This window comes from Anser anser (genome assembly GCF_964211835.1).
Source record: "Anser anser genome assembly, chromosome: 5".
NCBI classification, from domain to species: Eukaryota; Metazoa; Chordata; class Aves; order Anseriformes; family Anatidae; genus Anser; species Anser anser.
The window spans coordinates 41,392,951-41,413,551 of NC_139725.1; the positions used below are offsets into that span (position 1 = coordinate 41,392,951).

Sequence of the window (20,601 nt, forward strand, 5' to 3'; positions counted from 1 at the left end):
GTATTAATGGCCAGCTTCTCTGACAGAATTGTTGGCATTGCTACAGTTACACTGTGCTTCCAACATATACAGTTTTAGTCTCTCATATCCTTAGCCTCTAAAAGCTAGTGCAAATACAAGTAAGAAAAAAAACAAATGTAAAGAGGTAGAAAATTGCTTTTGTGCTTATTGTAAATGAAGATGTTAAATAGGGATTTTCCATACTTAAATGATCTCCCACTCATTCTACTACATGACTAAATAATGAGAAAAGTAAACATAGCTTCCCTTTTTCTTTCATTTTCCCTTTCCCTTTCCCTTTCCCTTTCCCTTTCCCTTTCCCTTTCCCTTCCCTTCCCTTCCCTTCCCTTCCCTTCCCTTCCCTTCCCTTCCCTTCCCTTCCCTTCCCTTCCCTTCCCTTCCCTTCCCATCCTTTATTCTTTTTAAAAAAAGGGGGGGTTCCTTCCTTGCTTTATTTTAGGCATGTTCCATCCATGGTTAGAAATCAGCCATGACAGTGGTCTAATGCAAAATTTTTGTCCATGGAGAAATCAGGCATGACCACGTTCTACTCCTGAATGTTATCTTAATGTTTTATACCACTGACAAATCATTAACATCTGCTAATAACTCACCCAGCTGCTTTGTTAGATTATTGTAAAAAAATCTTATGTATACCATAGATGTCTCCAACTTGTAGCCCATGTAACCTTTCCCAGCTGCTTAATCCTTATTTTAAATATCACTTAAAAATGCATACATATTTAAAACTATCCAATTTCTTTGTCTCCAGACTACTTTTTTAACTATGCTAACATCTGGTCATTTCCACTCCCCAATTCCCATTTTAAATACTTATTTTCAGCACATATTTTTCTTGTAAATAGAACCCCATGTACTTTATCACCTCCTAGCCCTCCACTTTCTGCTTTCTGCTCTTGCTCTCATACCACTCCATCCCTCATGGTTTCACTTGACTCATTTTAAATACAGGATTGACACAGAGGGAAGATTATGTAAAGAGGTTCTTTGATTGTCTACCCTAATTTAGGCTTAGGGAAAGAAAATGGGGGCATGTCTAAAGGGAATAAACAAAGGGAAAGAGGAACAATGTACAGTAAAGGGGGTATAGGTAGTTGTTAGGGATGAAATTGCATAATGGAAACATCTGAAAACTAGAAAATACTTCCTGGCTGTGAGAGCTAGGAGGCTATGCAGGAGCCTCCAAAGGGAATTAGAAGGCACTTGTCACCTGGCACACTTTAAAGTAGGCTGGAAACCAGCTGTGGTTTAGGGCCAGGCAGGTAACAGAACCAAGGATCTCTGAACAGGAGCAGAAGGCTCTGCTCCCCATCCTGCCTCATTATCCTAAGAAGTCAGAGGGGAAGGAGAGGACAATTAGGAACGCCTCCAGGACCAGGCATAAGAAAGCTGGGAAGAAGAGGACAAACCCAGTCCCATGGCCTGGGAGCCATTTCCATGCTGGGGATGTGGGTGAGACAGGAGGACAAGGGAGAGGGAGAGGGAGAGGGAGAGGGAGAGGGAGAGGGAGAGGGAGAGGAGAGGAGAGGGAGAGGAGAGGAGAGGAGAGGAGAGGAGAGGAGAGGAGAGGAGAGGAGAGGAGAGGAGAGGAGAGGAGAGGAGAGGAGAGGAGAGGAGAGGAGAGGAGAGGAGAGGAGAGGAGAGGAGCTCAGCACTGGGATGGGAATTTCTGAGTGCTGGTACAGCAGTGGCAGGAGGAACATCATGGATGCAGACTGTAACACCTCATTTGGAAACTGGCTGTGAATTTAAGTGCTGGTTACACTGTCCTGGTCGAAATTGCCTCTAGCAGTTTTGGTATCGTTCCTCATTGCTATGAACTAGCAGATAAATAGGCAAATAGATCTTCCATGTCCAGAATGAATAAATCAGATTCATAAATGTTGTACAGGATAGTCCACATTACATTGATTGCTAAGAATCTAACATTATTTCTTTCTCACCATTTGAGTGAGGCAATTTACTTAGCTCAAAGAAGGTATATTAGCACATTATGATAATTTAGATTTTTTTTTTTTTTTAACAGCAATAGAATAGCATATCCTGAGGCTATGGAAATCTCAATAAATAAAACAATTAAACACATTTATTGTTTAATGCAAACCATAACACATAATATAACACTACAGGGTATTTTCTGTACAAATATGGATATATTTTTTCAGACCTCTTAGCCTGATGCATCCATTTTCATATCTGTATAAATCTTGAGATACCACAAAGAGAATCTAAGCAACATTACACCTCTCTTATTTTTTTGGTAGGTTCTACCTAGAGAAGCAGCCAATTGTACAATGAGCATATTTTGGAAGGCATTTAGTCCTTGGTTCTCTCCCTTTTCTTCCTCTTCCCAGTAAATAGTGCTACAAAAGAATTATTCCAACATATCAGCAATCCATGACATGGCTCTTATCTATAGCTACAGTTTTGGAACTCTTTTGTCACATTTGCCTGCTCTGCCTGGAAGAGGGTTTTCTGTAGTCTTATGTCAGGAAAGGAAATATTTTCATAAAATAAAAACAAAAGGAAGGAAAAAAATCAGAGCTTTCCTGGATTTAAACCAGGAGTGCACAATGTGCAGCCCATGAAATCATAAAATGCAGTCCATACCACCCTCTTGAAACTGCATCATGAGGACACAGCTAATCAACTGCAGTTTTTTCCAGTGTTAGTGACCTTAAACATCAAGAAACTTTCCTTTCTCTACCAAGGAAGATACTGTACCAGTACAATCAAATGTGTCTTTATACATTTTTTTTAAAGATGTAAATATAATATATGTAGATTACAGAATGGAAACCCTCAGGCTCTTTTCATATTACAAGTTCTGCCCATGTAGCTGCCAGGAATTCTTTACATGAAGCTGGTACCTGATGCTTGTAAGTAGTGGAAATCCAAACAGAAAGAGTATTGTGCTATGGCATTAGAAGGAAAGCAAAACATAAATTAAAGGGACCTGAAATGAACTATTCTAGTTCACTGTCGAAATCAGATGAAAAGCAGAACAACAAGCATAAAATTGTGAAAAGCACAAATGCATGTTTACATTTGGCAGATGTCCATAGTCAAAAGCCTGGTCACTAGTAGGATGGATAATATTTGGTATGTCTTTTAGTATGATTTCCAGTTGTTCCTCAGATTGTCTGCACAAGGAATCATTTGTAAAGGGTTCTACAAAACAGAGCTGTGCTTGGGATGTGTAAAAGGACAGACAGAAAGATGAACCCAAACAAAAATCTGCAACAAAAATACAGACTACATGTTGAAGAGCACTAAGGCCACTCCAAGTCATCTTTGATCCAGCTTCCTTCCAGAAATCCAACATATACTTTACACACCTACTGGTCTGAAAAGAAAATGTGCAATATACCATCATACATTTCCTCTTGTCAGTCTTGGCTCTTCCTCATGCATTCTTTCTCATTTGCTCTCTGTGGGAGACTGTCCGCTTGCTTCCACTCCTGAGAAGCTCATTCCCACATCTGCTGCTGCCTCTCTCCTTAATCCTCCTAGGACAGTCTCAGCATTTACCTCCTGCACATGGACCACTTCTCTTCCTTCTAGTGTAAGAGACTGGCCAGCTGCACACCTGTCCAGATAGCTAATTAGGCATCTAGAGGCTTTTTTTTTTATAAAAATTTTATTCCCCTACCATCCTTAGAAACAGGGAAAGAATTCTTTAAAAGGGAAATAGAGAAATAGATATTAATTCACTGTCTTGAGCATGTTCAAGGTGGATATGGCTTATTTGGCAGGTGTTGGAAATTTCACACTGTTATATCTCTCAAGTGAGTCAAAAAATAGGGTTGTTTTGTGCCAGTGTAATGGCACAGATAACACATAACTTAAAAGGTAATATCATTGTGCTGCTCTGTAAAATGGAAATGATTATTTCATGGGATTTCAGTTTCTTAAGAAAGCACCTAAAGTTCATAAAAATACACAGTAAATGGCAGAATGTTCAATAAAAATTACAGAAAAGCTTCAGAAAAGAGCTCCGACAGTCTATTTTGCTGACGGACAAACATTCAGTTTCTAACAGAGCAGTGATAGGCTTATTCTAAAATCAAGAAACACTATGTTACAGTTTTTACAAAAACCAACGCTGATTTGAAATAGAGATACTGTTAAGCACTTTTGCAGTTTGACCACAAATGGCACAGTATCACATGAGGAGATGATGATATATTTATACAGTTCTTTTTATCCCAAAGGATCTCAACAGTCTTTATAAAACATACATATGGTACGCCTACGAATAAAAATAAAATAAGAAAATAATCATAATAATAAAAAAACATAACAAAAATCTCTTTGACCAGCACTGCAAATCAGAGCATCTGTTTAACAGTGCACATCAATACTGTTGTTTAATTCAGGGAAGGATTTAAATTGGAATAGTACATCTAGCTGGAATTATTAGCCCGTACGCCCTTATTAATTCCTAACAGTTTGTATGTAGAAGAAAAACAAAGGGCAAATTACTGACTCCTGGATCACATCCACATCCAAATCATTGTAAACTTGAGATAAGTTCTTATTATACAAAACTTGGGTCTGTAAGGAAATATTCAAAGCATTTAAAAACTGAAATTCAAATGCCAAAAACAGAGTATCAGCTACAAAATGCACACAGACCATATGAACAATTGTGTCAAAAGCCACTGATAAATCAAGTAAGACTAATCCCAGGGAAAAGCCTTGATATTTGGTTGAAATAAAGACATTTAGTTGATTTGGTCAGGGATTATTTTTATAATTTTTTTCCCCAGAATGAAAACAATGACAACAACAAAAAACTTCTATCAGGAAACAATCAGTTTCAATATATTTTTATCTACATTTTTAGATGATAGTGGTTGTTCTCTCTGTTTTCAACATTTTCAACCCAAAACTGCTGTTTTTCTGGATAAAAAAAAATAAAAGAAGAATCTTAAGTGAAAATTTCCAAAAGTCAAAATTAATTAAATGTACTGTTTTGTTGGCCAAATTTAATTGTTTTTATAATAGTCTTCTGAGATTTCACATCAAGAACAGAATATGGAATTGTTTGGTATCCTGATAATTTTCCCAGGACAGGAAGACTATTTATTCTTAAAACTATTATGAATGTAGCTAGAGCAGTTTGCACGAAGTAACATGAACTTAACACAGCATGATGTGAACCAAGTCAGCTATGATCGTTTGGAAATGGTAACATTGTATAAGGAAAATGAACTCTTCCTTAAACCATGTTTTTTAAGAAACAGGCTCCACTACTGCTCACTTAAACAAAAAAGACCAGAAATCAAAGAGGAATTAATGATATAAAGGAAGTAGCTCTTGCAAAACAACAGATGGAATGAGATCGGAAACACATGTAGTAAGCTGAACTTTTTAATAAGACCAAAATGACAGAATTGGAACAAAGGAACAAAATGGATAAACACACACACACAAATCAGCAGAACAGTTGCTAACTAGAAATGGGTCTGTACTGCAGAGTTCAAATTTGGACTCAGATCCCAAATTCTTTACTAAATTCAGGGCTTTAGATCCATGATGTTGGTCTGGATTGTTGCAGAAAGAGTGGCAAACCATAAAATCTTGATCATGACTAGAGGAAAACTTTCTCTAAACTTTTTAAGGTGAATTATTGGCCTTATTTTCTAATGTTGATATTCTGGATCACACAAAAGATGGAAAATCAGTTCACACACAGATCCTGCTCTAATGCTGAACTATGTAAAAAGGCATTAAAGTAGAAGCAACATATTTTTCCCAGATTCTACCAAAGGTGGGAAACAGCTTTAAGAAAAATAACAAGGATGTACAGTAGGTTGATCAGGAAAACGAGTAACATATTCTCCTGAGAAACAAGTATGAGATTTTGAAGGAATGTCTCTTAGGTTCTCTCTTGGGCTTTGCTTTCCAAATTGCACACATCCATCCCAATGTGAGGCCATGTTATAAAGACACAATTAAGTCTGAAAATAGAAGAGACTATTTAAATAAAGAATAAAAAATTAAAAGTATCTGGAAATGTCATTATTTGAATTAAGTAGAAAAGCATTAAAACATTGCCTCTTGAATATGTTTAATTTGTAATGATACAAGCTATCTTGATGGCTCTCTTTAAACAATAATTAATTAGAGTTTCTCCAAACCCTTTAGATGGTAGTTGGCTTACAATAACATTTACCACTCTCTGAATATGTTGTGTGGAATTGAAACCCCTTGATTTTCAAGGGGTATGAACTAATATATTTCCACTGAATTCAGCACAGATCTGGAGCATAATTTTGTATTAGTATGATGTGAGAGAAAACATCTTTCTTTTAAATATTTGTCTCAAAATGTATAGTTATGTCAAATTGCTGCCAAAATGAAAGAGAGAAGTAAACAATTCATCTAATCCGTATAAAAATATTTCTGTTCACAGGACCTTCAGATACAAATCTTTTTAGATGCCTTATGTATTTGAAATTTTTCAGTGATATCTTGTTATTTTTTCTTTATTATTTCAAAGCACTTAATCACACATTTCTTCATCAGTGTTTTCTATTAAATTCTGTCATGTATATACAATTGCTAAAAAGAGTTACAAAATATGGTTTCCATTTCCTAACTAAAGAATACTGAGCCACATCCAAAATGAGTATTTCCATTTCAATATATGCTTCACAGTATTTATGAATACTTGCACTAGCAACTTTGAAATTTGTTTTCATGAACAGTGAAGTGACAAAAATTCAGATATATAAATATTGTTGATTAATGAAAAAGAGGAGGCACATGTAAAGGTAACCAACATTTATACCTGAGGAAATATTAGCTAACATTTTATTTCTGGTCATACGATTTATAAGCTCTAATTTTGCAGTGTCTCTCTTGGCTGCATGCATTTTAGAGATGTTAAAATGCAATAGCAAGGAAAATTATACGCCAGTGCAGGTAGTTTGGAAGTTAGTAGGCTCCTGAAAATGTCAGTTTTATGGCAGCAACCCAATAGCAGGAAATTAACCAATTTTTTTTTGTTTTGTTTTTTTGTTCTTTGTTTTTTTCCGCCTAAAACTTGAAGGTGTTCAAAGCTATGGGACCACATAAAGGCATAACCTGGAGCCACAGTGACATCTTCCAGTCAGGTTTGCCTGACTGATCCCTCAAACAGCATCAGCTTTCCCTCGACTTCTGATAGCTTCCTGTAATTCTCTCCCTTTTGCTCTGCAACTGCTCCTGTGAGCTATTGCACAAGTATATTTTTTTTCGGCAGTAAAAGGCTATTAATTTATGAAATTTATATGTTTGCTTAAACCAAAACATATGCAAGTAGGGCCAAAGGATAAACTCTAGGTGGAAAAGTACTCTGATAATTTTAATATAAAAGTAATATGTATATATATGACAATGTTTTGTCCTACATATCATGATCTAGAATACCTTTTATCATCCTTTTGTAAGTCTAATGAATGATCATAGCCCACATTAGACGTAAGAAAAGAAAAGGGTTTGAAAATAAACAAAACCAGACTAAGACACTTTCTACTCACTTTCCAGTAAAGAAAGACCATATAGGCTTCTTAATTAAAAAAATGAACTTTCTGTGTCTTGACTGTGTCTGTACCAGAGAGATCTTACTTGCTACTGCTCTCCCTGCTCGTACATAGGCAGACACAAACGCTTACCATGTTCTGTAAAACTTGATCATATTTAGGATGACAAAAATGGAGATTTGTTTAATCTACCAATCAGTAAATTAATCCTAAGGGTAACTGGTAAATAAAACAGCTAACAAAAAGTCTCTGTCATATTGAGAGACTAACAAATATAGCACAAATATTTGAATAGTGTCTCATCAGAAACTATACCAATATATTTTCTAATTGAGAAGAGAGCTTTATTTCAAAGAAGAATTGAGATTCATAGGGCTAAAACAATGGATTATAAGTTATCTCTCTCTAGCCAGGTCACTTACATGAATTTCTGAAAATAGTGATATTTGGTGTTCTGATAGATAAAATAAAATTATTGTCCAATGCCTATTAAGAAACAAACAAACAAACAAAAGTCTATTAAGCATTTTGCTGGTCTGTAGTTTATAAAAATGCATTTATATATACATATGTTATTCCTTCTCTGATATGTGTTATGAATAAAGAAGTTAAGCATTGTTACTGTGAAATAATAGAAAATTACTAAATACAGAAAAGATATTGCAAAATGTTGTCGCAAAAGAGCCAAACCATTTTCCAGGGTTTCAAAATAATCTTTGACAGGAACTTTCATTTCTCCAATTTTTTATTAAAAACATACACACAAAAATTATAACAACCAAGCCATGATCCTGAGCTACAAATCCACTAGATATGAGCCTCTGGCATCCTCCCTAAACTTCAGAATGCTAATTTAGATCAAATAAGATTCCACTCATTTGAAAAAGCCATGAGACTTTCCAACAAACAAATGCTTAACAGAAAAAATGCAGGAAACTCAAAACATCATAAAAATTAAGCAACAAATAGTGGTTTTATAAATCCTTTCACCTAGTCATAAAAATAAATAAATAAATAAATAAATAAATAAATAAAACAAAACCCAGCAACCTATATTAGCTGGATTAGCTGGAAGCAATTAAGAAATGAGAGATTATCAGTATAATGTTAGAAAAGAGTGAGTGCACTGCAGTGCTGAGAGACACTGAAACAAAAGAATAAAGTAAATGAAAATGTATTACAATCCATTCTAAATTCAAAGTTAATAATTAAAAACAATGTTTCACCTGAACCTCTGTGCGGCCACGAATTAACCTGCTATAGCAGTTTTGAGAACTTTGGACCTTTGCAAAACAAAGGGAAGGGGCATGAACATGACACTGAATGCACTGAATGGTGGATGAGATCAAAGAATACTTTATTCTTGGTTTTGCCACTGGCTTTCAAGATGTAAATATTTATACTAGCCAATACTAACCTCAGCAGAATTACCAGAATCCGTATAATATCTCTGAATACATCTGCACCACCAGAACACAGGAAAGCTATTACTTGGGTACAGCTCAATTCTGCAAAGAGTTGCAGTTAACTCAGTGAAGGAGAAATTTGCTTAATGGCTTTTTTACTTGATTCAGCCCTTGGTTTTTGCCATGAACTGCAATCTGATTTCTTTTACACACCTATTGTTCTTCTATTTTTTTTTCTTCTTTCTTCTTTAATTACATTATGTATAGACTCAGGTTTCACATTTAAAAGGCTCTCAATATTTATAATTTTTATAATTTTTTTAAAATGTTGAGAAAGCTTCACAAACATTCCCTTACACTCTTCAACGCTACCCATTTCTGGATCTCAGATGTGATTAGCATTTTCTATATTAACAGTATAACAAAAAAACAGTAAAATCTGGAGTAGAAATGGGGAACTCTGTCCTTCTGAACATCCACTGTAACTTTGGTTTCTGTTAGAAAGCTGAGAGTATATCTGTTAATTGCCAGTTTATCAGAACACACGTAACTAATGTTTTTTATGATAAATGATATGCAGCATGTTCTGAATCATGGATGATAGTAAGGATAGTATTAAGTTCTTTCAACCAAGACTAGGGGCATGAGGATGGGTTGGATGACAACCTCAAAGGCAGCAAAGACATGAGGAGTAAAACACTGATGCTGCATTTATACTATGGAAGAACACAACACCTAGTTTAGTACAAAGGAAAACGGGAAGAGGTAACTCAGCCAGAGCTTTAAAGAATTCTAACAGCACAACAGGCCAAAATGATGCCACTAAAGCATATCCTATGAGAACTACAGGAGAGACAGAAAAGCAAGACAGATTTTTTTTCTTGTAAGTTTGGTCTTGTATCTGTTTTGCTTGTACCCTCTTGTTTCAGAGTCTTTAATTTCAGTCTTTCTATGTAAATCATGCTTTATTTGAAAAGTCTCAGTATGCTGAAAGGGGCACACAGAGGACCCAGTTGAAACTACTGGGTGTATTGTCTCCATATGAATCAATATATTCTATATTATGAAGGCATCCAGAAGAATTTTCAGAGCAAACTCCAAGCACCAAGGAGTACCTGCTGCACCCAGGCAGCAGTTAATGTGGATGGAGCCTCCATTGCCCTCCTATGGTTTGGGGCAATGACCACAGATGGCCTCCTGCAAAAAGCAAGCTGCAGAAAAGTATCTCAAGGCCTTAGGCAAACCCCAAAATGTGATTTAAACATAAGCCAAAATATATCTGTAACAAATTCACGTTGGCTGACTGAAACTAGAACCTCAAGTCCTTATTGACTGCTTAAAGCATATTCCAAACACCACAACTGATCTCCTCACTATTTGTAGAGGGGTCTGATACATCTCCCAGTGAAATGTTTTCACTTAGATGAGTGAGACCTAGACAGAGGTCTAGGTATATGGTATTTGAGCAGGCTACCCAGGGAAGCAGTTGAGTCTCCATCCCTGGAGGTATTCAAAAGACATATAGATGTGGTGCTTAGAGACATAGTTTAGTGGTAAGGACACAACTATTATTAACTGATATTTTTCAGTTTCAATAAACAACATTGAAAAAATCATTTGACCAAATTTTCCAGGTCACTTCATCATTTATGCTTACACATAAACAAATAGTCAGAAAAGGAAATAGGGACAAAAGATGAAATCATAAAGTTACATAGCTTATAAAGAAAATATGGAACACCTCATTTCACAATTTTTATCATTTGTATCAGCTCTCAGAAATCTGTGAAAATGATTTTGGAGGCAATATGGCATTTCCCACTTTAAAAAAAGAAGTATTGCTGCAGATGATACAGATAGTAAGTGAATTTAACTGTGGCCCTCTTCATATAATAGGATTTTGTTACAATGTTAAAAATGCATGTCAGAAAACATATTTAACACCTTTAGATGACCTCTAATCAGAAATGTGTTATGCTATTCAAATTCCAACTGCCAAATGCTGTAGATACAGGTAAGTAAATATAAATGCCATTAAAGGCACAAGTTATCTTACTTGGAGAAGTTCTAGCATTTTATTTTTTGACAGCTCTTAAGCTGGATATCTTCCAGTGTCAACAAAACATGTTCAAGCAGAATCTTACCTTGTTTTCACTACATCAAGGGGATGCATCAGGCAAATTTCTACAAGACCTATAAAATAATAATAAAAAAGGCCTAATAAGCATTTGTACAAACAGTAGTTTCATTTTCATTGACTCCAATAGTTTTTGAAGTTTGAAAAGTAAAGTAAAAACCTAATCGTATCCTTGATGTTACAGCGTTAAAATATCTCATATATTAAACATACTCTTCTGTAGTGTATTGGAACCTTCAGAGATTTTAGACAGTACACCCAGTGATAGTTGTTTACTGCAGCGGGGAAAGTGAGGACATATGCTATGTGATAATTTTATTCATTGTTTTTACTTAGCTTTCTGCCTTAAGAACACCAGGCATATTGGACAGGCATCATAAATAGATATATTAAGTACTGTTGAAAGTAGTGAAGGAGGGGAGTTCAGGTTAGCACTGGCTTCTTTGTCATACAAAACTAATCCCTAAAGATACTGACTGCTATTATGCAACACAGTGCTGGGGGCTCAGATGAACTTGGTAAGTTCAAAAAAGTAACAGCTGTTTTTTGAGCTGGTTATTTGGGTTGTGGCCTTGCTTGTTCTTCATCCTGTGATCTTCATCACACTGATGAGCTGTTCAGGCTTTTCCCCTTCCTGTTTCACCACCCATCAACCCAATTCACATTCTGGGGACTTTCCATGTTCAAGAGTGGAGGGTGTGGATAGCAAGGGGAAAATGCTGAGGAAAAAAGAGATCTGGCAAATCCCTAATGCACCTGCCACCACTGGCTTCAAAACTGGTTCCATTACTGTTTTGCACCCACTTGCCACCTCATTAGAAGTCCAGAATTTTATCACCCACATTTTGCTCCTGCTCCATGGCATATGCCACCTTTCATTATTTCAGAGAGCTTCTGAGCTTCTCTACATTTTCTTATACCTGCTAGGCTTGCCTACATCCTTGTCCATTTTATATATCACTCTCACTTCAAACAGCAAATATACAAGAAGAACATGTATTTAACAAGATAACAGTAAAAGTATATTTTGAGATCTGTCAATATAAAGAGATGACAAAAACAACTGCACAAATTTTAAAGGATTTTGAACTACTGAGAAAAAATGCATCTGTACATCCAAGATACTAGATTACCATATCTTTGAATTTTCTGTGCCCTGGCTTACTAAGACTAATAAGCTTCCATGGTCACTTTTTATCCAGAGTAAGAAATTTAGTGGTATAACATGCAAAAACTGTTTCTGAAGACTATATTGATCATAATGTTTCAATGCATCTGTTTCACTTATTCATTATTTTAGCAAGAATAATTACAAACCACTTGTAATATAGAGTGTGTATTTTGGTGATTCATGGCTAAACTTCCAAAAATCTTAATCATAGAATTAGAGAATCACAGAATTTGTTTTGGGTAGGAAGGGACGTTAAAGACCATTCAGTTCCAGTGGCCCTGCCATGGGCAGGGACACCTGCTGCTAGACTAAATTTCTCAAAGCCCCATCCCACCTGGTCTTGAACACTTCCAGGGATGTAGCACCCACAGCTACTCCGGGCAAGTTGTTCCAGTGCCCCTACACCCTTAAGTGTAGAATTTCTTCCTAATATCTAATCTAAACCTATTCTCTTTCAGTTTAAAAACATTACCCGTTGTCCTGTCATTACACACCCTGATAGAGTCTCTTTCTTGCAGATTCCCTTTAAGTATTGGAATGCTTCTGTAAGGTCTCCCTGGAGCATTCTCTTCTCTAGGCTAAATAACCCCAATTCTCTCAGCCTCTCTTCATAGGAAAGACGGAACTTGATTCAAGAAAACATTCTTATTCAGGTTAGAATATCTTCAAAGACCTTTTTTTACACATACCAGAGAGAGCTACAGAAGCCCATGTTAAAGTTCCACTAGGTGCTCTCCTCATTCATATGCCACTGTCTTTTGGTACAGATCCTGTGCTCTTGTTTTAATGGCACAGAATATGGCTGGGCTTACTAAAGTTAACAATCTCTAAAACTTAAAGCAATTTATTACATGCTAGGCTCCTGAATTACTTTCACTTCACACAGATGTGAAAATATCATGAAATTTGAAATGCCTCCCCCCACTCTCCCCCCACCGACTATTACTACTGAAGCAAAGGAATTTGCATTTTGGCCCTGTTCTGCAGCGGACTTGATGCAAAAAGATTCTTGTTGGGCTTCATGCAGGAGTCAGGCTCTGCCTGGGCAGCGAACACTGCAGTATCAGAAATTGAGTTGCTTTTTTCATTACTGATTATAAATCTAAATGAGGCTTACAGTTTCCATTTTAGAACTACTAAAGGTAGTAGTTCAAGTATAATAGGAAAACAGTTTTATTTTATTACTACTATTTTGAAGTTTATGTAAGAAAGGATTAAATTTCAAAACATTAGCTATTTTCTATTTCAACTTTATCCAAACTTCCTGAATAATAAATGTTCTTATCTAAATAAGCCTTTTACATTGAACCAAAGCATTAGCAGAGTGAAAATTCTCATTATAGTCAAAGGAAAGTTAGCCAATATATGCAATATATATGTAATTTTTTTGAGTTAGTCACAGGAGGGCATAAGCTGTAATGCTAACATTCTCAATTAAATGCATTTGAGCAGGAGTTTACGCAAAAGTTTGCAAAGATGTTAAAATGTTTAAATTGAATTCTTTGCATAAAATACTTGATGAGAGTTCCAATTAACATATACAATTTTCCCACTTTTCTATCATTACACTCTAATATATAAAGCTTGCAAAACATAAAACTGGACAGATAACCTCTTTCACCTAGCTATTTGCCATTCTATTTGAAAGAGTATCAAACTAATATTTGACCCTTGTTTTGTCATATTTTCTCTCCTCTCCATGCAATATTTCAGTTTTGGAAAAAAGGAAGACAATATACATTGGATCAACCATAGAGTATTAATATTAGTAGTATGGACAATCATTCAAAACCATATAATTCAATATTTTCATATTTTTTCTGGAAAGCAAGGGTTGTAGTTGTTATTTCTGAACAGGTATATTTATTGCCATAATTATTATCCAGGAATTACTTCTATTTTAATAAAATAAGAACAAATCACATGTCACGTAAGGGAACACAGTCTATAAGCTTTCTGTCCTGATTCTGTCCCAAAACCTATAAACTACTCCACAGCTGCCAACAGGTGCTTTACAAGTGGAGCTGCAGTCGAGTGTTTCAGTGCTGGCAGGGGGCATGGCCTACGAGTTTTTTCCTTTCCAAATACCCTCCTTTTCCAACTTCTCCTCCCCTCACTCCCTCTTTTATCCCTCCTGACCCCCTCTCAGGTTTTTGATCTCTTCCATCTTGTTTTGGCAGATACAGCCTACAGTAGGGGGCCAAGCACGGGGCCTATTCTGTTTTTTCAGCATTAATGTCCATTTTGGGAGAAAAGTGTACATTGCCAGAATTTGGCTCTATTTTCTTGGTCCTCATAGGATAATTTTTAATTCAGGCATTCTTCCAGCAATTGAATCAGATGAATTCCAAGGTCTTTGGCAAGGGATCTGTTTTGATAACTTCAGGATTGTATTGGTTATCTGCCTTTCTCAGTCTTTCCTTTGTCTCATCATTTAATTACGCACTAGGTTTTAAATGGTGTATAATTACTTGATTTCACCAGAAAGAACTCTTCAAAAGATTCTGGGATTATTACATGGCTCTCTGAAGAGCACCAAAGGAGCACACACTGCAAGATACTAATGGAATGGCTACAAACACAAGCTATATTTTTCCATCTACTATAGTAGTCATGCAAATCATTACAACATCCTACTTGATAGCCTGCCCAGAAAGTGTGGTGGCCCTACTAAATTACAAGTACTCTGAGATGTGCCCAATAAAATAAAATATATTGCTCTTTCTTCAAATAATATTCATCAGCTTTGTGATAAATTCAATTAGCACTATGAAAATCTAATTTGCTGAATTGATATATCACGGTGTAATGTATTTTAACTTGTTGCACTGTAATGACTACTGTTTACCAACTTTATTTCATGATAAAGTAGTTAACATTGCTATAGATAGATTGTTCAAAAATGTATTCCAATTGTCCCATTGGGTCTCCTTGGTGATGTCACATGTGAACTAACCCAGAGTGATTTATGATGGCCTAATTCTGTTCAAAAAAAACTCAGATCCAACAAGATGAACAAGAGCCCAAAGGAAATATAGGAAAGAACAATTACTAGGGCAGTTCAACATTTGTTGTCTTCTGGGTGGGAAAACATTCCTTGTGAAAACTTGATAATAACCATAAAGCAAGACATAATCAAAATCTCTGTGTTGAAGAAATAACCAGCTGTCATCATTGACATCCTCTGAGTGTACACAAGTGGAATATCAACAACCAAGAAGGGAGTCCAGGGTTCTATTATGTAAAACACGCTGCTGATTAACTAAGCCTGCGAAGGGAAGAATATGTCAAAAAATACTGACCCCCCAGTGCAACCCTCCTCATTAGAGAATTTTCCCTTTTCCAGCGAGCATAGTCTATTTTCAAACTGTTTCCCATTATGGATTACATTACATTTCCCTCTACAGGATTCACACTTAAAACTTCAAATTGGCAATTTTTGTTTACTTCTCATCAACGAAAACATTGTGGTGACTGGTGCATATGTTGAGTTCCTTTGCTCTTTGTTCCTCTTTTCCATCACTCAAACAAATCTTGTATCAATAATCATATATCACAGAATCACAGAATCACAGAATCGTCTAGGTTGGAAGAGACCTCCAAGATCACCTAGTCCAACCTCTGACCTAACACTAACAAGTCCTCCACTAAACCATATCACTAAGTTCAACATCTAAATGTCTCTTAAAGACCTCCAGGGATGGTGACTCAACCACTTCCCTGGGCAGCCCATTCCAATGCCTAACAACCCTTTCAGTAAAGAAGTTCCTCCTAATATCCAACCTAAACCTCCCCTGACGCAACTTTAGCCCATTCCCCCTCGTCCTGTCATCAGGCATGTGGGAGAATAGACCAACCCCTACCTCGCTACAGCAAGGTATATATATAATATGACTTGATAATACTATGGCTCTGTTTAAAGGCTCTAATTCTCCATCTGGCAAAAAATGAGAGATATCAGTTACACAGGACTATAGCTCTCCTCATCTCCCCAAGTGTTTCTGTGCTTCACCTATTCACTGAATAGGGAGAAAAATGAAATCTAGCTAACAGTACTTGCTAAATAGCACAGATAGGAATAGAATCATTATAGTTTTGATCCTCCTTATGAGACAAATTCTTGCCTTTAGCTCTTCTTAGACCCTCAAAATTATGAAATGACAAGTGTAAAGTGTCTGTGACACACAGTGATTTGTCTTCCAAAGAAACTCAAGTAGTTAACCTTCTACATGTTTTCTGCAAAACTCACCCTGAAAGGGTGTTCCAACACAGATTGAGGAGGTGCAGAGCATGATCCATGTATGTTAGTTCAGACAACCCCCTGCAGTGCAGAAGTCATTATGCACCCTCCTACCCTTGTGTTACTCATTTCCCTGGAATAACACAGTCACTGGAGAAACACAACAGAAAGGAGACTGGTCATAGAAAATGTGGCAATAAACACATCAGGCACTGTATATTGTATAGCTGGAACAGTTTGTATTTATTTTGGCTTTTGCATAGATATAGTTACAATGTAAGAAATGATCATAAATATTTTATGCATACTATGCATTTCCTTCTGAGAATATATGTCTGACAGACAAAAGCTTGTGTTGATCTTTGTATCCTAATAAAAAAAAAAAGACATATTCTTCTTAAGTCTCTTTGTCTGTTAGCTAAAACACTTTATTCAACAAGATGAAGTGTGGAACCTCTTCCTGATTATAACAGCATTGCTTGAACAATCAAAGTCTGTAGAAAAGTATCCCTGCAGTCAATTCTATACAGGCTAATTTTTATTAGCCTGTCGTCCTGCTGCATCTTCACAGACACATACAGCTTTATCTGTTCTGTAAGGGTACATCTCTCTCATAAAAGAGAACCAAATTCTAGGTTCACTGCAATATAAATGGCAGCTCACTGCTTTTCCAGGGAAATAGTCACATATTGTGCCCTTCCGAAGTGTAGTATGTGTTATGTAGGCTCCAATGAAAAATATACAGCAGTATACATGGAATATGCTGGAAAAGACCTGTGTATTAGCCTTCACTTAAAAAAAAAAAAAAAAGACATTTATTTTAACTCTTGCCCAAGATTCTATTTAGCACTGTGGTATGAGATTAACTAATGGTACTCTGGAGCTTCTCACAAACATTAATTAACCTTTTAGGTAATGAGCCAAATCAATGCTTTCCTTAGAAAACGTGGAGAAATAGAACATTACTCCAAAAAATACTCCATAATGGCAATGCAGCATTCGTGAGTCATTCTTCCTTAGAGACCTTGTCTACACTGAGAAAATATACTAGAAAACATGTTAATTAAACAAGATGTTGAATATGATTTTTCCCTTGGTGTGGACAAGGATGCCTTTGTTTAAAAATATGTTAGCTGATCACAATTAATCCCAGGAGGAGTTCATGATTTACCATCATTACCTAATGCATTTTAGAAGAAGGTTTTTGCATGCTTACAGGAGGAGCTGGGTCATGCTCAACATCTTGTTAGGTAACTGTTTCCTTAACAGATGCAACCCATCAGTGCAGCATTGCTCTCTGGAAACAGGAATAGCAGGAACAGTGATTGTCTGGTTTTCAAAAAAACACAGGACTTCAGCTAGAAGCTGATGCTTTGCCCATATCACCTCTGCTGAAAATGGCGAGAATCTGCTTGTAGGGTGTTCTCAGATCTCTCTCCACAAAAGCAATTCAGCCTGTGTTGAATTCATGAGCGCTTCTTGATTGTATAGCAAACTAGCATGTTAAACTTCAAGGTTTCAAGTAAATGTTACTCGCTGGAGAATCACATCCTAGGTGCGTGGAAGACGGGAGCTGGAAATGAGTGTTTTGGGCTGCATGTCATCCAGACTAGCTGCTGCTCAGCGTAAGCCTCCTTCAGCTTCTGAAATCCCAATCCACAGACCCAGAAATGTGGTCATGCTGCATACTCACACCATAAAGTCTAAACTGCTCATCTTAGGTGCTGACAATGCTTACCTAGTATCTGCATGGTTTCACTGATCCCTGACTAGTAAAGAAGCATAATCATAGTATAAAATCCATTATTATTACCTGATGATATGCATTGCGATGATATGTTTATATGCATAAATATTTATATGCATTTATAGCCTTTGAAAGGGCAAATTCCACCTTGTGAAGCCACCTGCTTATATAAGTAGTAAGAGTTTACTGTAGTAATAAATCACCATTTGCAATGCAGTATATGTGAGTAAGGAATATATGGTGAAGATCTTAATCTTTTCCTTCAAGACCCTGATATGTGGTGAAAATAATAATAATAAAAAATAAAAATAAAAAAGAATAAAGGTTGTCTTAAAAAAAAAGAAAAGAAAAAAAGATTATTTCTTATATTTTACTCCCTTTTTGTATTATCTTTATGCTGTCTTGAAATTGAAGACAAATGACCCTGTCAAGCTATGCAGGCATTCTACCATAGAACAAGGTTTTTTTCTTTTTCAATCTAACACACAGCCAAGTTGACACATGTAAATCCACTGCAAGTAAAATTGGTGTAAAAGTGAGCTAACCAGACACACAATATGCATCAATCTTGTACTTAGTAAAAAAAATAATATTTTACTAATATATTTCTTGCGTCTGGGAAAAAATATCTATCTAGATATAATATTGAAAGTATGCATGGCAAACTACTCTAAATTTAGCACAAATTTATTCATTGTTTGCTTTTCACAATGTTTCGGAACAAGCAGCTAAATCAGTATATTATGCTCATGCTGCCAGCAACATCCACATCTTTATACTTACTTTTGCCTGGAATACAGCTCAGTGAATCTTGTAATGTGTTTCCATTAAACTGCTTAGTGCTCATCTAGGCACTGGCATTTAAGTACTGGGCCATTTAGGTACTGGCACAAATGATAATGGAGAAAAACATTGTAGAGAACATACCAAAAAGCTCAGAAACATACTGCTTCCTCAAGTGGCATAAATTATTGTGCTTCTTCTAAAGGAACGAAGACACATCAAAAAACAAACAAACAACAACAACAAATAAAAACAAACTGAAATTACCAAACATTTTCTCTAATTTCTTAAATATTAGTAAGGCAATGCAATATACATCTCCACAAGTCACCATTTAGAATGTTACAGAAATTTGCTTCACATTAATTTCCATTCAATTCCAAATTACATAACAATAACAATAATAACATAACAAACAATTCTAAATAAAATAAATAAATAGTTCTGGGCAAACTCACTTTTTCTGAAATGATTAGCAATAAAGAGTTATTTATATAACTGTTTTTTTTATTTATTTAGTCTTTCTACTTCCTTTAATGATCTTGTATTGACATTAAAGTTTTGACTTATAAAATAAACACTTGCAATTTACAAACTTAAGTATCTGAGTCTCCAGACACAAGTGAAAGGCTATATAGTGGGTAAATTCTCCATAAATTCTTCGGCAAGTATTATCGGTACTATTATGTCACTCACAGATGACATGTTCTTTCCATCATTTGTGTCTAAAAAGGAAGTTTTTAAAACATGGCTGAAGGGACCACTGAGGTCAGCACCAGGTAATACTATGTTTGTGTCACTACAGCTTTAGATATTTCGATGCATATTGAATCAATATACCTGCAATGAAAATGTGTAACCTATATTTTCTTTGCTGTTATAGTAAAATGCTTCTCAATAAACTTGTTTTCATAAGAAGTTTGCCCATTCATATGTCCCAGAGCTATTGTAATCTTCATTGCTAATGCTGATCTAAGAGCACGGACATTATTCTATTTCTTGACAAATTTAAAGTTCTCTAATGAATAAAGCAAACAGCTTATGGTTGCTTGGACTGTCACTCAATTGCCCCTGAGGGCTTTAATGTCTTTAAAATAGGCCTCCTAGTTTGTATTTAACTACCTTGTCCACAGAGGTCTGAGGGGTAGAGCAGATCAAAGATGTGCTGGAAACATAAAAAGCAGCTGTCCTTCATTTACCTTTAATTAGCTACATCTGACCAGATTCTTTATGGCTTCTTTGTCACGCATTCAACAGTCTATAAGCCTTCTGACCTGTCACTGAGGACTGTACTGTTCTAAGAGTTTCTACAAAATTTAAGTTTAAAATATTTAATACAGAACCTTGAAAAAATCTTTGATCTCACTTTGGAACTACTACCTGGGGAAAAATGATTTTGGCTTCATCTGCCAAATTTACAAATTGCTCAGTATTTGGAGAGTCAAAAATGGGGTGGTTCCTGAACTTAGATTTGTTATTTACTTATGGTCCTTTGTGTACTACTCAATGTTGCAGTAAGTAAATATCATACTACAAGGAATCCTACAGAAAACCAAAAGGCAAG

General features: G+C 35.9%; 1 protein-coding gene across 10 annotated transcripts in view; it reads right to left on the reverse strand.

Moving 5' to 3' along the window:
- The window catches only part of SLC25A21 (solute carrier family 25 member 21), a 253,932-nt gene that overhangs the window by 101,778 nt on the left and 131,553 nt on the right, over positions 1 to 20,601 (reverse strand). For all 10 annotated transcript variants that reach the window (XM_083837791.1, XM_083837795.1, XM_083837792.1 and 7 more), the window contains one exon: positions 11,104 to 11,152. In XM_083837791.1, coding sequence (XP_083693917.1) covers positions 11,104 to 11,152 — 49 coding nt within the window. The remainder of the gene's footprint in view (positions 1 to 11,103; positions 11,153 to 20,601) is intronic.